Raw genomic sequence first — 22,149 nt, 5'->3', positions numbered from 1 at the left:
TTCATATTTGGTTTATAAAATTGGTCAAACTTAGAGAACGATGACTTTTTTACTAAATGTATAAGCCTTATTCATTGAAATGGAGAGTTTAATTAATAAAGTCCATGATTCCCCTTCAAAAAAATCTTAGCAATTTAACAAGTATGACAAAATTTGTGTGCATCAATCTGTGAAGACCCAGGGGTTCTCTCCTTTTCGAATAAAAACATAAGTCTATAACACCCTCGTTACATACTTTATTTGTCTATTGAGTGGTGCTAAGAGATTGTGGCAATGAGACACTCATCTTCTGGAACTCTTCGCACCCCTCGGCGCCGATCTCTATGAAGGCCGCCACGAGGCTTGGTATCATGTTGGCTAGAGCAAGCTTTAACCCGACCGAGCAAGGTCGCTCTCTACCTACGACGGTGGCATCAGCATCTTCCAAGACGCTCGCATCAACACATCCTTGATGGTATGCCTCGCATGTCCTGAGCACAAACCTCCCCCGGCTGCGGAAGTGGTCCTTGACGAACGCCTCGAATTTTTGGGGCGGGCGGCGCAGTATGTGGAGCATGCTCCGGAGGGTGAGAAGATAAGCGTTCTCTCCGTAGGGCAACGCATTGCGGCGGCCCTTTGGTGTACCTACCAAGGTCTCGTAGCCAGCTTCATTGTAGTATGGTTGGTCGTTGAGGACGAGGCCCTGGATGGACACAAGGACTTGGAGGAGGCTCGACTCGGCCGGTAACCACACCTCAGTCCCTCGCCGCCCCATGTGTTGAGCAGGCTGAGGCACACATGGCCGGATTCGTAGAGGTTGGGATTGAGGCATAGACCGAAGGAGTGGTAGTACACCTGCGGTGGCACGGCTGGGTAGGACGGTGGCAGTTGGAGGTCGAAGAAGAAGAGCCCGTCCTCGTATGGCGTCCCGCTCGCTCCAACCATCACCGCACGCAGAAGATCCATGCGATCCTCGAACCCTCGCACGTAGATGGTCTCTGCAAACAAAGAAGTTTTCAGTTCGCAGTTGGCATGAGTGAATGGTGTAACAATGAAAATTATTTCCTACTGGTACCTGGCATGTTATTCTCTAGAATTTTCCATTCCTTTTGTACTGTCTTAGGCCAACTCTTTCCACGGCTTACCTGTATTTGGTGAAATAAACATAGCGTTGGTTATGCAGTGCATATTAAAAAAGAATAACTGAAGTGCATATTAATTTTGAGTTCATAGATCAACTCATCAACCCAATGAACTGTTTTCCGATAAGAAGCAACAAATACCTCATCTGCGGTGTCAATATAATGGTGATCAGGAGGGATCTGCAGCACATCAAAATGTGAGAAACGGAAAGATTGGTCATCAGTGGTAGCATCTGTAGCATTCTTTTCCCCTCCGGATGCGTTGGTGGGTGCTCGGATGTTCTCCTTGGTGGGTGCAGGTAACCCCGAGTTTGGGAACCATGACAGAGGCCACATCGTCAGGAACCCCTTACCCTGGGACAGCACTTCGCAGGCCAATCGGATCAGAGACCAGACGAAAGAACTGAACCGGCCTTTAAACGTCGCTGATTGTAACAGGCCGTCTTCGTTGGATTCACCGCTGCTGCTTTCAGCATCGCCATCCTCTGCTGGATTCATTGGATCATTGTCCTAGAATAATATAGCCGCATCAATTGGTGAATGCTCTTCTCCAGTAATAATTAGCTATAACAAATATATAGACACTGGAAATTGTCTGGTATCGAGCGTTCGTCCTTGGTACAAGTGCGTAGAAGTAGTAGAATGTTGGATAAGTAGATACCGTGCTAGCTGAGTCGGTGTCGCTGTCCTCATCTGTTTTATCTTTTAGTTCCATGTAGTCCTCCTCGTAGGCGACGACGATCTCATGGGGCGACACCTGCAGCATGCTCAATCAAGTCAACAATAGCTAATAAGCTCAGTACATACATAGTGTAAAAACTAAAAAGGAAATCCATAGCAGAAGATATTTCAGGGGAATAAAAGAACATATTTAGAGTTTCAGTATAGTTTGAAAAGGCTACAAGTATATATATGATCATGTGACCTATATATATCTGCAAAAAAAAGAAAAAATTAACACTTATGCATGAACGGGATATGTGTATCTGTGACAGAAAAGGTGCATGCATTATATATAGATCCACATAATTTGTGTATTTTCTGTAGCCTAAAAATTACCACATTTGTTCATGGGATTTTACAAGGCACTCATCGTCTAGTATATGTAACTGGCAAAGAATTCAATGATATTTTCACACTTACGGCGCGCTAGCTTTTCAAAAAATCTGTAAGCTTCAAGGAGCCTAGGATAATTTTATGATATCCACGACTGTAAAGCACATACACGTACCGTTGAGATGCTACCGTCACCCCATTTGACTTGCACGTGGCCATCAGGAAGGTCAATAACACATCCCACCCAGGAAAGATTGGTGGGGGCAACGTTCTTCTCCGTCTTGCTCTGTGACTCTATTGATGTTTCACCGTCAGATGATCCTGACGGAAGGAGGCGAACAACAGTATCTCCTAGGTCAGTGGTGTCACCAGGGTGCAATTCTAAATCGTAGGCGCTCACGATATCATTGCACTCGACCTCCCTAGCCTCGTTAAGGCATGCTGCCGCCTTGAACCATGACACATTTACCGTTTGGTTCTTGCAACAGACGGTCCTGACAACACCAACGCGCCTAGCCGGTTTGGTGCTACCATCTGAAGCAGTGTCATCGTTTATAGTACTACTAGGGGTTGCACCGTCAAGAGATGCATTGTCAACAACATGGTAACCAGGGAGGAATTCTTGGTCGTTGATGTTGTTAAAAGGGACCACGGACTCCGATGGCACGCCATGTTGCTGTGTGCCGTCCTGCCACAGCACGTCAACATAGGTGCGGGTCTTGGCGACGGTCATGGGCAGCTCCACCTTATCCAAGCATGCGCCATGTTGTTGCTCCTCCGCCTCCTCCAGTTGAGGATCATGAGCAGAAGATGAATCACCATGCGTCGAAGCTGGCTCGGTGAAGAAGCAGCGGTCAGCTGGCCCCCAGCCGAAATTGTTGTGAGCCACGCAGTAGAAGGTCAAGTCGCGAGGGTTCTGGTAGGCCGGAGGAGCGGATTCCTCGACGAGCCGCTTGTCGGTGCCGCAGTGTGCTGACGCGATCCAGTGGACGAGGACGCTGGACATCTCCACCTTCACGACGGTGCCTACATCGCGGTCGGCGTGCCAGTGTCCACGAAGCCACCGGGCGTCTTTGAAAACACTACCTGCACTTCCGGCCCGCTGCCCCGGGAAGAAACGACTGTTCTTCTGAGGGAGGTATTTCTCATAGTGGTATCCCGAAACTGTTTGTAGCATCTCGTTGCCCTCCGCGTCGGCGACCGTGCAGATGGCGCCATCGTCGAACGACACGTCGACGTCCACGGACACTTTGGAGACCTGGCCGAGCCACGGCCCGGAGACGACCAGGTCGCCGTGGCCGAGCGCCCTGACACGCCGCACGCGAGACGGCGACACGCCGCTGACGGTCTCAACCACTTCGCCGCGCTCGTCGAGCTTGACCAGGTCGAGCATGGTGGTGGCGCCGGTGATGGAGCCGATCTGGCCGCCGACGTTGGACGCCGAGGCAACCACCTGGGCAATGTTCAGGTAGCTCCTGTCAATCACGGTGAGGTCGCTGGCCTTCTTGGTCACGGTGGAATTGTCGAGGCGGAGAATCTTGAACGTGGGGACCGGGGGAGAGGTGCCGTCTTCCTCCACCGCGGCGCCCTTGGCCTCAACTACGCCGCAGTCGAGCAGCCCGGGCCCGAAACTCACGAGGTCGTGCTGATGGATGTCTGGACATGCCGTCGCGACGTCCATCTGAAGCTTTCCTCTGATTTTCGATCGACGTTCTCGTTAACTTTAGATCCCTGGTTGTAGAAGATCGATCCCTGGTTGTATTTTTGTTCATCTTATATATAGTAGACCGGGGTTCGGCTGGGTTATACACCTACGTAATACATAACGCACACGATGATGTTTGTTTGTCGTGATCCAGCACATCTCTACAAATTAAGATGAACAAAAATACAAGGAAAGCTTGAGGTGAGTTCATTCCCCCAAAAAAAAAAGGTTTAGGTGAGTTCAGTTTGGACTCTAAATAAAAAAAAATCACCAAGGACATATACCGCGCATGCAACCGGCAGCTTTCATATCGGGTGTGAGGCCGCAAATTTTCACCATAGATGTTCTAGCTAGCGATAGGATGTCCGAATTAGCAAGGACGTCCAACATTTTCCATGAAATTGAGCCCTCGAATGGCCACCTGAGCGCTTCTCCTACGTTTTAAGCTCTCAAATTATATTTTCTACTTTAATAGCAATTCACAACCTTTTTTTCTCTTCAAATAGCTCATATTCTCCGCTGGTAGGAAGCGCGGATTGCCGCGTGCTTACCCGTCATACGGCGAGCAAACAACAATATATGAACATTTTGAGAGAAAATAAAGCTAAGATTGTAAAATAATGACAAAGAAAATATCTACAACATAAATTGGATCAATGGATTAAACAAAAGAGTCAAAGGCCAGATTAGAGTTGGTGTTTCAACTCTTCTTTGGGCAATATGGCATGTTCGTGATGACATTATCTTTAACAAATCATATTGTGCTTCCTTCTTGCAGGTTATTCCTATTGCTACTCACTGAAACCGTATGTGCTTACGTCTTCAGCCGGAGGAGCGGTGACAAGACATGTATTTTGGGTGCAAACAAACGGTTGCATGGTACTACTAAGAAAACAACTATAGGCCCATGGGTAGCACCGGCGCGCCAAAAAATGTGCCCGCCGGTGCTATTTGTCGTCGGCGCACCAACTTTTAGGAGCATCGGTGAGAAGACAATACCGCCAGCGCACGTCCAGACTGGCGCGCCGGCGATAAAGCTAGAACCGGTTCAGGCCAGGCCCAAGAAATACCGCCAGCGCACGGCCCAGAAGTGCGCCAGTAGTATTCTCCTATCGTCGGTGCATGCTGAGCCACTGAGTTGGCAGTATTTCCTGGGCCGAGCCACCCTCATTTCGGCGCCCACACACACATTACCACCGGCACCCATCTATTCTGGTGCGCCGGCAGTAACCTGGAGTTGTATACACCGACACTACGATTTTTTCCCTCTCACAACTCTCCCACTTCACTCCTCCCCATTGAAACCCGACCATCCGCACTTTCCAACTCGTTTCCTCCCTCCTCTACCCTTATTTTAACCAATTTAACCAACAATGTTTGATACTCGATGCACATCTACCTCTACTAGGTGCACCGCACCCTCTATCTTGATTTAGATCTATCACACCTGGACCACTCCAATATCTAGATCTAAATCTAGAAAATAAGAGCCCAATATCACTTGGTCGATGTCAATACAACAAGACAGAGCTTTGGTAACACAGTCTTGTGTTACAACAGGTTCAAAATAATGTTACTAGGCCACATAGTAGCAGATTTTGAGACGTGTTCCATTAGGCCGTGTTACTAAGTGGTGTCCACAGTCACACATAGTAATTGTTACATAATGTTGAAAATTATGTTACAAGATACGTTGTAGTAACATGCGTTACTAAATGCTCGTCGGTAACACATTTTTGTAACTACAATATCATTATTATGATGTATTACACCACTTGTATATGATACCAAATTAACCAAACCCTAATAAGAAATTTGTTTGTAGAACCACCCTAAAAGTGCAACATATTCTAAAGAAATCATTACAACTCACTAAACCTAAATCATCGGGTTTATGTTACGCTTAGAGCATTTGTATCTCATACTTATGCATTATAACATCTTTGTTAGTTCTTCAAACATTGTTCAGAAAACGATGTTCTTTCAGAATTTGGAGTTATATCATATCGAAGCTTTTGAATGCATAATCTTGTAGTCAAGAAAGGCAAGTTCGTCACTTGCTCATGCCATTTGATTATTTTTATCAAATTACTTGCAAAGTAGTATTCGTATCATTCCTGCATTTAAAAGGAAATCATTACTTTTACAATAATGAATATGACTATGTGGTGGGCAATGGAACCGTGTTTTGAGTTATGCGGGTTCCATTGCAATTGCGTTATCTATTCACATATGGTTAACAACAATATCGTCTAGTGATTCTTGCGGCGTAAATCACGTGTTAACCTTAAGACATGGAATGGGATGGAGAAGTGAGCTATGATTGTTTCCTCTCTCATATCAACGGACGCGGTGTACCGTATGAAGGGTGGGGCCTCACAAATTTCCCACAGTAATGGGGGTCTACGTGGGATTGTAATGAACTGGGATGAACATGATAAGAGAACAAGTTCGTGCCACGGATTTACAAAAAAGGGTGAGTATGTGGGGTAGAGTTCCCTATCCCTAGCACCTAAATAGCTGGAGTTTAACTAGTACTACAACGTGCAGTAGTATGCTAGGCCACCTCGTGCCCATCTATATTAGGCAAGACCACGACTTGAAGCCGACTTTCTTTTTTGTGAAACACAATACAATCAAAGATGTTCACACATACGAGGAAACAATCTCTATACTAGGCAAGACCAAGACTTGAAGCCAACTTTTTTTTTGCGAAAAAACATTCATATACACGCACACACTCATCCCTATGAACGCACACACGCACACCCTGCTCCTATGAACTCCTCCGAGAGACTGCGTCGACGAAACTGATCCGATGGATCTTGGGATTGACCAATTCATATTGGTTCAACTCCAATTAGTCCACATCTCAAAAAAAAAACTCCAATTAGTCCAATCGTCGTCCAGCCTCTGGGCACGACCGCGCGCGACCAGGTCCGGCCCGCGCTCCCGGCCAGCCGTCCACCCGCGCAAGACAGAAAATAGGAGCCGCTCGATCCCAAATCCCCACAGGGCAATTTCCACTCAGCGCCGCGCGGGGCTCGGGGCGGAATAATCCGCCGGATTCCTGGGATCATTCCCGGAGATCCCACCGCAGAGACAGCGCAGGCCTTCCACTCATGGCTGTGGCCCCCACGTGCCACTTGGCATCTTTATTGTTTTCTCAAGATCCGGATGCTTTTGCACGACCGCCCTCGCCCATGCTCCTATTTCTGCTCGCATCCGCTACACGGATGCTTCCGTGATGCGAGATGCCAGTCTATATTTATCGCTAATCTACCCAGCTTTATCCGTTTCCTTTCCGGCGATAGCGACGTTTCGACCAGGAAATAACGTCGCGCGGGCGGGACGGACGCGCGCGCTAGTGTTGCGAGCATTGCATCGTCAAGATTTCCTTTCTCGTGCGTGCACACCACTGGATTGCACTGCAGGTTTCTGCACTACTACCAGCCATTAGCCATTGATCCGTCGCTGCCTCCGTACGTACGCGGGGATTCAAAGTTTTTTGAGTTTTAAGGCCCTCGAACCTGCCACCCGATTAGATAGAATTAAGTGTTTAATCATCCAAGTCTTTGGGGATGCAAAGAAAGTAACCAAAACAAAAACATGAGCACTAGCATCATGTATTTCTTTTCATAGAATAATAACGTGGTAACTTTTACATAAAAAGGTGGGATCAAAATCAAATATACAATATTACTATGAATATAGCAATGTCAAGAAGATATCAATTGCACCATGTCTCTATACCTCAGGGGGGATCTACACACCTCGGACAACCGGGGCCACGGCTCGAGCTACATATTTATTTTCATAATTCTTATCTCTGATTTGGATGTATCTATGTACAAAACGTGTCAAATACATCGAGAACAATTATGGAACGGATGAAGTATATTAGTAAAAATATGTTATTTGGTCTAAATATTGGCATAATTACAACACTTACTTCAATGTTGGCCTATGGTTTGGGACGTGATTGGTGGGATCAACTTGTCGAAAACGACGTGAGGCTGATTAAATCATGAGATTTGAGCTCTATGAACCAACGTACTTCAAAAGTTGCTGTTCTCTGATAATTTTGCATCTGTAATTTTGGTGAAACACTAATTCCAGTAGTCGTTGTTTTGTGATATTTGCTCTTGTTATTTCTCTAGTCAATTGTACAAAATTCAAATTATTTCCCTACGCTACGTCACAACACAGCATCTTTCTGAAGTAGTTCTTGTACTCTTGCTTCCTATGGTGGTCAATAGGCGTCCAGTTGTTCACCCACGCTTGCCCCCCCTTTTTTTTCTTTTTCTTTTTGTGTATTCTAAGGTGGCAAGGTTCGACGAAGACACCTTGGCTTGTACGAGGTTGATCAGACAAAGCTTACTGTCTACTAAGTCCAAAATATATACACGGGTATTTTTTTTCTACAAGCATATTCGACAGAAGTAATGCGAGCATATTCCACGCAAGTACTCCAATAGTGTAGGTTTCTCGTGCAGGTTTGACCTAATCATTGTCCCTCTCACTTTTTTCCTCCAAAACCCTCAAACTCTTGCACCCGTCACCACAAAGAGCCCCTCCAAATTCCCACAATCAGAATTCAGAAACAACCAAACACGCATAAAACACGCGACAACAACCACCACCACCGCCGTCCCCAACCTCCCTCCAAAATTCCAGCGCTGTCTTCCGGCCGCGCCAGCCAGCTCGGGCCTCTCTCCTCCGTCCCTCCATTCCCTCTCCGCCCCACGCCAATTTTAAGCGCGAGCCACCCCTGCCCACCCACTCGCCTCCCAATTCCGCCGCCGCCCCCCGCGCGCAGGCGATGGCGGCGTCCACGGCGTCGCCGCGGGCGCGCTCGATCCGGGAGACGGTGCTGGAGAGCGTGGCGGCGTACCACCACCAGCAGCGCATGCGCCGCCGCTTCCGCAAGAGCCTCTCCTACGCCGGCGAGCTCTCCGCCGCCGGCCGCGCCGTCTCCTCCCCCTCCGCCTCCGCCGCCTCCTTCGCCGCCGGCCCCGACGACGACGACGAACAGCCCTTCTGGGAGGAGGAGGAGGGCACCGTCGAGCTCGTCCAGCTCGGCGCCAACCGCGCCAAAAACGTCCTCATCCTCATGAGCGACACCGGCGGCGGACACCGCGCATCCGCCGAGGCCATCAAGGACGCCTTCCGCATCGAGTTCGGCGACGACTACCGGGTAAATCCACCCCCCTCCCCGAACCCTCCTCTCCGTCAATTCTAAATAATTCGCTGGAATTAGTAATTTCCAATCTGTCGATTCGATTCGATGCGTTCGATCGGCCGCCCTAACCTAATAATAATGGGGCTTCGATTTCGAATTTTTTTGGGGGCAGGTCTTCGTCAAGGATCTCTGCAAGGACCACGCCGGCTGGCCGCTCAACAACATGGAGAACTCGTACAAGTTCATGGTGAAGCACGTGCAGCTCTGGAAGGTGGCCTTCCACGGAACATCGCCCAGATGGGTCCACAACTTCTACCTCGCCGCGCTCGCTTCGTTCTACGCCAAGTAAGCAGAATGTTTCTCTTCCATCATGCCGGGTTGATTACTTCCTACTGCAACGTTTTCTCTCGCTTCACGCACAGCTTCTTCTTCGGGATTATAACCGAACAAACAAACAATTCGATGTGGTTTCATTGTCACGCCACACTGCGAATTTGCTGTCATTGGCTGGTGGACCGCGAATCCCTTTACCTAGTTGCAGATTTTCTAATGGATCAGCAGTTTTGTCAGCATCGCTCGCACTCAGTATTTTATAATGCCAGATCTCCCCACCACTTCATATCGCGCTGATAGTTTTATAAGGCCTACTCCTGTCTTGACTAGGAATATATGCGCTAAATTCGCTGTCATGTGATGTATGGAATTTGGGATATGCTGTTGAAATGCAGCTCTCTTAATAAACTGGCACTGAGGTCAGATATTCAACCATATTGACCAGTTCAGGCTGGGATATGGGTTTGGCAGGGCATAGAACTAGGAAGTGTAGCATTTCAAGAAATTCAAATTTGCGAGCATCAGTCCATCAACACACCAACTCTCTGCTGGTGTCACCCTGTTGCCTGTAAGCGTGGTGTTCTAGGACGTCACTAGAATGATTGCATTGCATTGCTGCTACCCTGTAAGCATCAATTTTAAGTGGTTCACATGAGCATATGCTTTCACAACTGCCAGTCTGTCCTGGCTTATTGTTTCCAGATCATGACCAGACATTAATAGACCACAATGACACTATGGAATATGCGATCTGATTATTTCTTGGATCCCTGTTTTCTATACTTCAAACCACCATCCCTACGTACCAATTAGCAGTTTAAAAATCAACTTAAGTCGGTACTTCTAATGTTTGCTTTGCTTAGATGCTGTCATTGCTAATATGTGTTGACAGTTATGTATGGTACTATCTACTATGATCTGATTACACTACATGGTTACATTATAATGCTGGTATCACTTCGAAAGTTGGCCTACAATCTGCGTTCAATGATCCATATGTTAAACTTTGTCTCTTCATGAAGTTGTTTTTTCTGAATATTTTCTTTTTTATGGGTGAAGGAAGGTTGAGGCTGGGTTGAAGAAGTACAAGCCAGACATAATAATCAGTGTCCATCCCCTCATGCAACACATTCCTCTATGGGTACTCAAATGGCAAGGTCTGCAGAACAGAGTAGTTTTCACCACTGTCATCACTGACCTCAACACTTGTCACCCTACATGGTAGGTTCATCTATCAATAAGGGGAAAACCTGGACAATGTTTTATTTTCAGTAAAATCACTGCTTTTGACGCACTTTAATCATAGAGTTAAAATCTTGTAACAAATATATACAGGTTCCATCCTAATGTGAATAGATGTTACTGCCCATCAGAAGAAGTAGCCAAGAGGGCAGCACTGGATGACCTACAGCCTTCTCAGATCCGTGTGTTTGGTCTTCCTATTCGACCATCATTCTGCCGTGCTGTTCTTGTTAAGGTATGTACCCTTAGTTAACATTAGGGCTGTTGCTACATGTTTCGAAGCCAAACAGCTTTCATTTTTTGTATATTTTTCTTTCAAAACGTAGCGGTTCCTTTGTTGTATTCATTCTGTCGTGCTGTTCTTGTTAAGGTATATACTCTTATTTAACATTAGGGCTGTTGTTACATGTTTCGAAGCCAAACCGCTTTCATTTTTTTTTTGTATATCTTCCTTTCAAAACATAGCGGTTCACTTGTTGTATTTATTCTGTTGTTCTCTTATCTATTTTGGCTGTAGCCAAGTACTGTGTATTTAAGTGCCAAATATTGTGTACCCAAAAAATGTAAAACATTCTGGGCTGTGTTTTCCAGGGACAAGCAAATGTATCTGTACAGTGGTGTGGGTCTTAATGCAAATTCTTACTACTTGTTTTCCAACTAAAACGCTTTTAACCAATTACTCATCAGGATGATTTGCGGAAGGAACTTGAATTGGATCCTGAGCTACCTGCAGTGTTGCTGATGGGAGGTGGAGAGGGCATGGGTCCTGTAAAGAAGACCGCAAAAGCCCTTGGAGAGGTATTGTTTGACCAAGAGCTGGGAAAACCTATTGGGCAGCTTGTTGTCATCTGTGGTCGGAACAAAACACTGAGCTCCTCATTGCAGGCTCTTGAATGGAAAATGCCAGTAAAGGTATAGACAAATGTTACGTTTTTGGTCCTTTTAAAGATTCAACTTGTTTCTCATGTGCCCAGACAAGGTGGATATTTTGTATTGAAATTTTGTCTTTGTTAACAAAAGATTAGGGGATTTGAGACCCAAATGGAGAAATGGATGGGGGCTTGTGATTGTATTATAACCAAGGTATATATATTCTTGATCCGTCTCGATTGTTGGCATGCTGCTTCCTTTGAAGGTCTTTGAGAACTCATACTTCCATTTTTGTGTTGTTATTTTGGTTCAATAGGCTGGACCAGGAACCATTGCTGAAGCGTTGATTAGGGGGCTTCCTATCATCCTAAATGACTTTATACCTGGACAGGTCTGTGTCTACTAACTCACCACAGTTCACATTTTTGCAATAAACGTTCACAGTATATGTATTTAACTCTACAGCGAACTGACAGTTCAGAGGTCAAAATAGTCTGCTACGTTTCTAGTCCTTTAAGAACATCATCAACATATGTTTGGGTTAATGATACTAGTAAAAGTTGACCATGGGACAATGCCATGCTTGTTATGGTTATTGTCTCACGAACTTCTTCCTATGTGTCATCTTTACTGATCCGAAGAAAACACAGTCCTCACTAGCTTTATTCTAATGAATAGGCTGGGCATTGTCTCGCGAACTTCTTCCTATATGTCATCTTTGTACAATGCTACTTTATTATAGTTTATTCCAAACTTCTTGTGAGACTAATACTATACAATAAACAAAATGGCCGGGCATTGATTTTGTGCAACCTACAACTTGCAGTAGTTATGTGCTTCTTTCTGGATAGCAGGTAGTCGACACCGAACAATATCATCTAACACAAGTATGTTTTCTTGCATCCAGGAAGTTGGGAATGTCCCTTATGTGGTGGACAACGGTGCAGGCGTGTTCTCCAAAAGTCCCAAGGAAACTGCCACGCTTGTTGCCCATTGGTTCGGTCCAGGCAAGGATGAGCACAAGAAAATGTCCGAAAACGCGTTGAAACTGGCCCAGCCGGAAGCCGTGTTCGACATCGTCCGAGACATCCACGAGCTCTCCCAGGAGCAAGGAGTGAAAGCGCAGATCTCCAGCTCGTTGACATCATCCTTCTTCATATCATCTCCTGACATAAACCCAAGCGAGATCCTTCTTTGAAGCCTTGAAGCCGTGTACATAGCTAGAGTTGCAACATCTCTTTGCGCTTTGCATATGCCTACAGTGTTATCCTTGAAAAGAAAAGAGAAGAAAAGGAAAGGAAAATCTGGCAAGTGATTCAGCCTGTTTTGTTTCATCTGTTGATTCCGCTGGCGGTAGTTTCTATGGGCTCCATTGACTGACAACTGCTCCTGTGTAATACTACCGTGTTCATGTAAATCTGTGGAAAAAAATGATTCGTTGAACACCATTCTTTACCGTTCCCTCGTTGCACAGGGGACGTCACTGGTTGGCTTGTAAAGCAAACTTCAGTTTTGTGGATTGAATTTGTTTTTTTACATGTAAATTATGTTAGTGCGCCATTGGGTCAGTGTAAGAAGTGTATGATATGATGACAGATGGTGTGAGTGGAACTCTTGGGTTTGGTGAAGTTAGTGAGTGATGTACATATATGTTCTTTGATTGATTGGGTGTTGTGAGTCCTTAATAAGAACAAGAACCAATAGCAGCTACCTTGTGAGGTGTGATGCGTAGAGTAAGTATATCACGGTTTCCTACCAGCTACCAGCCAAGGCTGTCATATGGGTTGCAGCCAGAAACTGTTCTTTATCTCACTGCTAGTAACCATATATAAAAGCAAGCACTAGTAGATCTGGCTGGATTCTCATCTTGTCTGAGACAAAAACTGTTGGAGTATGAATATCAGATTGGATCTCGGCAAGGCAAAAAGCTGTTACGTACATCTATGGTTAGCAGTAGCACGAGCATTGCTTAAAAGAAGCCTACAGCAATTCCCCTGTGAGTTCGAGAGGTCGATGTGGAGTCTCAATTGTAGCGGTATATGTTGATGTTCAGTGAATGCTGATGCTACTACTACCTGCTCTACCTTTTTTGGCAGGTCGCAGCCGCTGCAAATGAGACGAGGGGCCGGGGATTTTTTCCTGGCAAATGATGATGAAAAGGTCACGACCCACTCAGGTCCTTTTACAAGACAAAAGGTGTCGATGCATCACGATGTCGAAGATGCCTGAAGAAAGGAAGAAGAATTGACATTTTTTCAGGTATCTGCCGCATTCTTCAGCTGGTGCTGGTGCTGGTGCTGGTGCTGCGCCGCTACCACCACTTGGCCTTCAGATATCCTTGTCTTTCACCCAGTGCACCTGCGATTCGAGCAGGTCCCCTTCACCGACCCAGCTAGCTAGCCTGGGGGGCTCATTTCGAATTCTTGTGGCGAGACGTGGATCCACGAACGCTGCTGGCTGCAAAACGTAGCGCCAGGTTGACAGGTTCCAACGTGTCGCGGTCTCGTGGAGCCGTGGCACGCTCCGGAAACCGCCAGATCGACGTTGCCACATTGTAGCCAAGCCGAGTTTTGTACTGAGAGATTCATCGCACGTCTCACTCACGGCTCCTGGTGCCGACCATTCTCTCGTCACGTACGTACCTGCAGGTGCCAATCAGATGTCCCCATGATAGCTATGGACGCTGTTCGTCCAATCTCTCGCTGTCACTGCATTTACGCTGCATTTCCTACCCATATTTTTACACGCTAAAAACAATGTTTACAAGCTTGACTCTCCTGTACTACACCGTCCACGCAGTGCATGGACTTGGAGTCCTCTACGCCTACACTTGCGCTATCTACCGGTCTATCTACACGGCCAGCCATCCTATTCACAGCAAGATTCGAGCAACAGTGACGGAGCGACGAGCCAGTCAACCACGCTTACGCAGGTGGCAGGTGGGGCCCAGACGTCAGGCGTCGTCACGGGGTGGCGCCCCAGAGCACCTCGGCGAGCACGGAGGCCTCCTCGGCCGGCGACACGGCCGCCTCGCGCACGCGCCGGAGGATGTCGAGCTTGGCCGCGCGCCTCTCCCGCGGGCCCAGCCCCTGCCCGACCTCCACCTGCACCGCCAGCCGCGCCACCGCGCTCACGAACGGCCGCCGCGACGCCGCCACCGCCGTCTCGCCGTCAGAGTCCGTGGCCGACCCGCCGGCGCCGCCGAGGTCGGAGCGCTGCAGGCAGAGCAGGCGCTTGACCAGCCCCTCGGCGAGCAGCGCGTCGAGGACCTCCCCGCGGCCGTAGTACGCCACGCGGAGCACCAGCTCCAGCGCGAGCGCGCGGGCCCGCGGGTCCGCCGCGCAGAGGAGGGACACGACACGCGGTAGCTCGCCCCGCCCGTGCAGCTCGTCCACCAGCGGCGTCCGGATCGCGTCCACCAGCCCGTTCAGCGCCCGCAGCGGCGCGGTTGAAGACGGCGAGGCGGAGACGAGCGCGCCCACGGCGGGGCCCATGAGCACCGGCCCGACGAACACGTCCCGGTTGAACCGCACCAGCGCCAGCACCGCCCCCGCGCACCCGTCGCCGACCGCGGGGTCGGTGTCGGCCAGCCGCGCCTCGAGGGCGGCGAACACGCCGTGCCGGAGCACGGCCTCCTGCAGCCGCGCGTCGAACCGCCCCGCTGTTGCCAGTCCCAGCAGCCGCGCCTCCAGCTCCCCCAGCAGCGCGCTCGCCCGGGCGTCTGATTCGTCCCCGCCCCGCCGTAGCGCGGCGACGAGGCGCTTGGCGAGCTCGCGGTCGATCCAGGCCTGGATCTCCCGCGCGACGTCCCCGGCCGCGCGCGCGATTCCTCTCCTCGCCTTGCACCTCCTGCACCGCGCCCGCACTTGCCCAACCACCCCGCCGCCTTCCTCCTCGGCGGCCGCCAACTCAACCGAAAACGAGAGCGCCCTGACCCTGGCGAGCAAGCGGCAGAGCGGGTGCAGCTCGGGGTCGCCGGCGAGCAGGTCGTCGGCGCTGGCCTCGAGCGCGAGGAGCGCGTGCAGGGCCGGCACGCTGTCGCCCGCGCCGGACTCGACGGTCCGCGCGGCGTCGCGGAGGGCTCGCAGGACCTTGAGGAAGTCGTCCCGCTCCTCCTCCTCCTCCATTGCGGAGGAGTGGAGGAGAAGGGGGCAGCGGGATCGCGAGGCTTCGTTTTATCCCCGCCAGCGGTCTCCTTGCTCCGCCGTGGCGGCACGGTAAAATCCAGACGTACTACTGTACATACATGGACTAGTCGTAGGAGATTGACTAGTAGACGGTGGGTATTTTTACCGGGAGAGGCGGGTACGATCCAACCACCTGCCGGTCCTCCGCCGAGCCGGTGGCGCTGCCGCTGCGCGTGTAGGGTACCAACGTTGGTTGCCCGTGATGAATCTTGACTTGACTTGATTTCATTACACTCGAGGTGTTCCTTCTCTGCCGAGATGCTACTAGATTAGAGCGACTAGTTCTAGTGTTGTACTAGCATTAATTTAAACTAAATCCACCATACTTAGGATCGGGTGAACTCCAACACATGTCCGGGCTCCTTTGATTCAAAGGATTTGCATAGGAATTGTGTAGGATTTGGTTCCTATGGGAAATTTCCTATGCATGTTGTTTGATTTATAGGAACATAGCCTATAGGAAAAATTCCTATAGGAATCTTGTAGTGTAATTCCTATTGGAAAAAAGCATTAGCCCATACCTCATGAAAAAATTCCTTTGCTACAATCAAACAAACTTCATCTTCCTATAGGATTCAAGTAGACATGCTATTCCAATCCTATACCTTTCCTATTCCTATGTTTTTCCTATCCTTCAAATCAAAGGAGCCCGTAGTGTGAAACGCACCGTGCTCGATGGTAGGTGCTAGGTTGCGCAAGACTGAGATCCATCCATAACTCCGTGGCACATCAGGTCATCTCTTTTTTTACACGGGAAAAAGAGAATTTTATTTAATTGTTCATAGAGTTACAGTCGGAGACAATTGCCTTGGCAATATCCTAGGTTAGTTTCGAAATCAGAATTCAGTTCTACGTTGTATTCTACCTAATTTTGCCAACTCGTGACTAACAAGGTATCACCTTTGCTGCGAAAGTGGCCGAAAGAATGTTGTTCTTGGTATCCAGGGATCACGCCAAGCTAGGATATTCGCTCCATTCTCAACACGCTAGATGATACCTTTTTTGAGAAGTTGAAAGTATAGAGATGGTAAACCTAGAGGGGGGGTGAATAGGTTTCTACAGATTTTAATTCTTTCTTTGCAATATTAGGCTTTGCGGAATATAAAGGTGAGCCTAATGCAAACTAGGTGAAGCAACCTATATGAGGATACAACTAACTTGAGCACGAAGGCTCTCACAGGCAGTTAAATCACAAGTAAAAAGTTCGGTTAGAGATAACCGATAGCACGCGGAGACGGGGATGTATTCCCGTGTTCCCTTGCTTTGCAACAAGGTACGTCACGTTTGGAGGAGTGGAGGTCCCACGAAGGATTCCCCGCGCCACGAAGGCTCACCCTATTCTCCGGAGCCTATCCCACGAAGGAATAGCTCACTCACTTGTGGTAAACTTTGAGGTAGCCTCCAAACCTTCACAATCTTGCCGGAGCAAATCCACGGCCCGGATGCTTCGGACTCCTCTTGCCCACCTAGGGTTTCCAAGGAACCCTAGGAAGCAAGCTTCTCAATGAATACAAGGGGGAATGAGATTTGGCTTGGTAGAACGGTAGATCGGGTCCTCCTCTAATGATTCCCCGGAGGGATTTGAGTTTGGGTGGAGGAGGAGGGAGATCTGAGGCTTTTGGTGTTTCTAGCAATGGAGTAAGAGAGAGAGAGCTCAAGAACAGCTTGTAGTATGTTGCCTAACCTTTCCAAGGTAGAAGAAGGGGTATTTATAGTGTTCTTCAAAATCTGGCCGTTGCCACTTGCCACCTCAGCATTTTTCCTCGACAAACTCGGTTGACCGGGCCACAGACCGGACAGCCCGTCGAAGGCCGGTCGGAGCCGGATCGGTGATCGGGGCTCCTTTGCGTCGTCTGGTGCTTCTCCGGTTGGTGGTCGGTTGCTTGCCGGTTTCCGACCGTAGAGCCGGACGGAGCGCCGGACCCGTCGGTCGGGAGCCCGGTTGACCGGGCGCAAACCGGATCTGCTGGTTCCTCCTTTGGAGCCGGTTTCGACCGGTTGACCGAGCCAGCACGCCGGACTGGCCGGTTCTTGGCCGGTTTGGACCGGGCTGGTGACCGGATTTCTCCTGTAACCCCTTTTTGATTGTTGTTGAAATGGGGGGTCTCCTTTAGCCTTCTTGTTCCTTTGATACACCATTTACGCCTCATTGCCTAATACACGAGATTATCCTTATAAACATATTAGGCCAAATACTTTAGCACGGTGTCATCGTTACCAAAATAATGGATAAGGGTGAAATACCCTTACAATCTCCCCCTTTTGGTATACGATGACAAACCAAGACTAGAGTCACAAATAGATATTATGATAAGCTCTAAACCTTGATTCCATATAAGATATTACGAAAGCTCCCCCATAATGTGTGCACTTGGAGAATTTGCGTTTGAATGCAAAGTGCACCATTTGTGAAACATGAGAAGCTCCCCCAATATCTTTAGGAAACAAGCATGGTATGGAGATGTGCATATCAAGATATATAAGCATAGCACACATAATCATCCTAACATAGAGTAGCACACATAATAGTCGTCCATACACATCCATACATGAATTATTGGAAATAGCAAATGGTTCTTGAAAAACTCAAAGTAAACAAGCACAAGCCATATAAAATCCAAATAAGGCAACTCCCATGGCTTGTGGCACTCAAAGAACCCCGTGGTCCTAGACTCTACTCTCTTCTCCCCCTTTGGCATCGGAACACCAAAAGGCGAAGAAAAGAGATGCTATCGCACCCATCAGTAGTGACCAAACCCAAGCGAGGAGGAGCTCTCGCGTGCATCATCATCATCCGTATCATCATCACCCGCATCATCATCGGCATCATCGAGCGGGAGGAGTGGGAGCACGAGCCGATCCTAGTAGGAAGAGCACCATGAGCGTACACGGAGAAGTCGAAGTTACGGAGCATCTCATCGGTAAGAAGAGGCATCTCCCACGAGGAGCTACCACGGGCTCCAGCTCATCTCCGGGAGGAGGAACGGGGTGGTTCCTTGAGGCCATGAATTCGTTACGGCGCCTCCGTGTCTCCTGGGTCATAGAAAGGGTCGATGTGCAACATCATTGCTTGTTCTTGCACATTTGGAACATGCATGTGAAGAATCGAGCGGCCCCATGCTTGGGAGCGCCGAGAGTGGCCGGAGCTAGCATCATGATCATGGTGTGCCTTGGAACGGCGCTCGGTGGTGGGCATCATGGAGGGAACGTACGGGCGAGTGGCCTCCCGAAGGGGGACCTGAATGGTTCCATGATGACACTTTCACCAACGGTGTTCCGAGGAGCGGGAACAATGTAGTTGATGAGCCGCTGAACATGCTTGGGCATAATTGGGAGTCATGCGGTCCATAATTGCTCTCCTCGGTTCACGGTAGATAAGATCACAGCCATCAATCTTCCTTACCTGTCGGGATGACAATAGTACATCAAGTTGAGGTGATAGTTCCGGACTTCATTGTGGTCGCCGGACTTGTCGATGAGGTTCTCACGGAACAGCTTGGCAAGTACCGGATAGGAGTAGTACATCCCGAGAGATAGTGGCGAGGTCCGGGCGAAGGGTTCGCGGGGATAGCGGAAAGAGATGTCACCCCTAGTAAGCACTGGACAGTGAATGAATCCTGTACCACTGGATTCTCGTCATCAGCACAACCCATGGCTGCACGGAGCCGAGAGTAGGAGCATGAGTACTTCGTCTTGCCGGTCATCCATGTGAGGGTGCGGTCCTCATCATCATGGAAGAAGACGGTGCGGTGGCGGCGGACAAGGAGGGGACAAAAGGTAGGATCATCTTGGGTATCATCGGGCTTGAGGCACACGAGGTCATACAATCCCAGACTCTTCAAGGTTTGAACCACAAAACGGTACTTTGTGGCTTCATGCAAGGCAAGCTCGTCAGAATTGATGACCTTGGGTGATACAATATTACCATGCTTCATATACTCATGAGAATCATAGAAACCCTCCCAGAGGGCTGCTTGTGTGTTAGTCCAGAAGGCCCTGTCCGTACGAGTGTAAGTTGACTTCTCAAAGCGATATGGATTCACTGTCCTCCATTCCTGCCACTCAAGACGGTTTGCAGCCCCAACATTGATGGTTGGCACTACCTCATCATTCTCGTGGGCAACATGCTTATCCTTGTGCTTGGTAGCAACAGACTTGGTTCTACCCCCAACGGAGCTGCCACCGTCAGTACCCTGCTGAGCTTGAGGGGGAACGCGGCTACTAGAACGGCGAGGAGGATCAGTCCTTCCTCTCTTGGAAGCATTGCCATGTGGCTCACCACTCCAACTACCTGTGAATGAGAAAAATAGAGTAGGGATAGAAGTGGGGTAAGCGTACATGTCATCGGTAAGAGAGAAGCCAAGAGAGCATAGCATATATTCAAGTGTAGTGATGAAATTGTGCGAAAACTGGGCAGCTCGGCGCACAGGCCGGTCAAACCGGGCAGCAGACCGGACAGGCCGGTTTGCGGCCGGTTGACCGGGCCATACACCGGGCCGGCCGGTTGAGCGGCCGGTCTGTCGAGTTGTGATGTTGTGCCCAGATTTTCTACCACAAAACCATGCAAAAGCTCATAAACTTGAATATAGACTATAGCAATACAGTGGAGAAGTGCATTGTGGTGTGAGACACTCTAAAGGCATGAGGACTTTACAAACCCTAACCCTAACCCTAAGTTTTCTCAACGTTCCTCAACATGTGGCAATGGGAGAGGGAAATCAAGAAGGAGAGGGAATAGAAGGGAAATTTACCCGATGACATTGTCCTTGTTGCCCTAGTGAGCAAGAAGAACACGTGGAGAGGGCTTGAGGGCCAAATCCCCAAAACTTCCAAGCAAACTCGAGAAGGACCAAATCCCTTGGTGAAGAAGCTTGAGAGGACCCGATCTACGGTTGGGTGAAGTTTGGGGAGGAACTAATGGTGGGAAGGACCTAGGATGTGGTGGAGATGGTCAGGGCGCCGGCCATGGAGGTTGAAGATTGGGGAACAATGGGGAAGATGACCCCAAGGGGTATCCCTTCCCCAATATATAGGTGGCTGCGCGACCGGTCAGGGGTCCGGTCAGACCGGGCAGGTGACCGGCTGACCCGGCCCAGACCCCGGTTTCCGACCGGTCAACCGGACCATCCGGTCAGGGACCCGGTCCAACCGGGCCAGGGACCGGCTGATGTAGCCCCGATCACCGACGACACTCCATCAAGACCAACTAGTCCCCCAAGAGGACCGATGACACGAGCCCGAGCCAAGGCTCTACATGATGAGGTGAACTCGCTCCTCACCACCCTTGATCTTGGTACACCTTTGGATGGATTGCTACCTCATGCCGACGTGCTATGTGTCATTAGGTACAAGGAACATCAAGACCACGGAGAGGAGGACAAGCCAAGGTCAAGGGAAGGAGAGGAGCAGTTGGACGCGAAGATGGACATGGAGTTGGACCGGAAGTCGCCCGAAGAGCGCAAGGAAGAGAAGATGGACGGCCAGTCCAGAATCCGGTCTGACCGGCCTCCTGACCGGGTCACCCGGTCCACAGCCCGGTCTGACCGGCCTCCTGACCGGGCCGCCCGGTCCGAAACCGGAGTTTCCGCTCGTGCCATCCGGGCGCAGTCCAGGGAACTCGGAGCCTCGTCCGGTCACCGCCCGGTCCCAGGCCCGGTCTGAAACCGGCCACCCGGTCACAGGCCCGGTCTGACCGGCCTCCTGACCGGCCTGCACGACTTAAGTTATATTTTCGGCCCGAACTTACCTTTTCGGCCTGTGACGCCTTGTAAGACTATAAATACCCCCAGGACGCCCCTTTAGCTCTTTAGACTTGTTTTGAACTCAAACCTACCTTTGAGCTTAGTCTCCCTTGGGTATCATCCCTCTGTAATCAAGGCACCTTGGTTGTTGACTTAGATCTTGTTGAAGGAGATTCTAGTACTTGTTACTCTCTCTCCTTCCCCAAGCTCTTCCTCTCCAATCCCAATCTCTCTCCGGGAATTCTACCGCGTGTCTCTTCCTCGGAGATTCTATTGGCGTGGTCCATCGAGCCACGGAGGTAAGCATCGGGTGTATCGGGTTGGTGTGCGTGTGTGAGTCTCGGAGTTCCTCGTGCCCGTCGTGTTCTTCGTGTTCCTCGCGTTTTCCCATCTCCCCCTTTGGTTTCGACGTCAATCCGCAAGATCGGGCCACACACGGGGTCTTAGACCTCATCACCGGCCAGCCCAGAATTTCCTAATTTTGCCTCGTTTTTGCCCCTATGCTTTGTGTAAATGTGTGTGAGTGCTCAAATGATGACATGTACATATAGATAGATAGATGATGATGAGATGAGCATAGACATGGGGTTGGAAACACAAAGTTCTCTAGGCATACCCATTGGAGAGAAAATCCAAACAAGATGTGAATAGCAACAATGGGCATGATTCGAAGTGTATATCAAGAATCATAAGTCATTTTGGAATGATTTTT

General features: G+C 49.3%; 1 protein-coding gene and 1 pseudogene across 1 annotated transcript; one reads left to right on the top strand and one right to left on the bottom strand.

Annotated features, from left to right (window-relative positions):
- Positions 1–244: 244 nt before the first annotated feature.
- On the bottom strand, positions 245–3,858 carry LOC124691094 (annotated as a pseudogene).
- Positions 3,859–8,693: 4,835 nt separating this feature from the next.
- On the top strand, positions 8,694–13,045 carry LOC124689013 (probable monogalactosyldiacylglycerol synthase 3, chloroplastic). The gene is made up of 8 exons (XM_047222617.1): positions 8,694–9,079; positions 9,237–9,409; positions 10,457–10,618; positions 10,733–10,874; positions 11,327–11,551; positions 11,660–11,722; positions 11,826–11,900; positions 12,417–13,045. The coding sequence occupies exons 1-8, from the start codon at positions 8,705–8,707 to the stop codon at positions 12,705–12,707; spliced, it is 1,506 nt and encodes a 501-aa protein (XP_047078573.1). The 5' UTR covers positions 8,694–8,704; the 3' UTR covers positions 12,708–13,045.
- Positions 13,046–22,149: the final 9,104 nt, after the last annotated feature.

Source organism: Lolium rigidum, chromosome 2 (genome assembly GCF_022539505.1).
Source record: "Lolium rigidum isolate FL_2022 chromosome 2, APGP_CSIRO_Lrig_0.1, whole genome shotgun sequence".
Taxonomy (NCBI): Eukaryota; Viridiplantae; Streptophyta; class Magnoliopsida; order Poales; family Poaceae; genus Lolium; species Lolium rigidum.
The sequence above is the reverse complement of the archived record's forward strand: the minus strand, read 5'-3'. Positions and strand labels throughout refer to the sequence as shown.

Bases quoted from the DNA above. Each gene is read 5' to 3' on its own strand.
- LOC124689013 (XM_047222617.1), top strand. From the start codon at position 8,705: ATGGCGGCGTCCACGGCGTCGCCGCGGGCGCGCTCGATCCGGGAGACG. The intron at 9,410-10,456 runs GTAAGCAGAATG...TTATGGGTGAAG, and splicing joins CTCGCTTCGTTCTACGCCAA to GAAGGTTGAGGCTGGGTTGA. The intron at 11,723-11,825 runs GTATATATATTC...TTGGTTCAATAG, and splicing joins GTGATTGTATTATAACCAAG to GCTGGACCAGGAACCATTGC.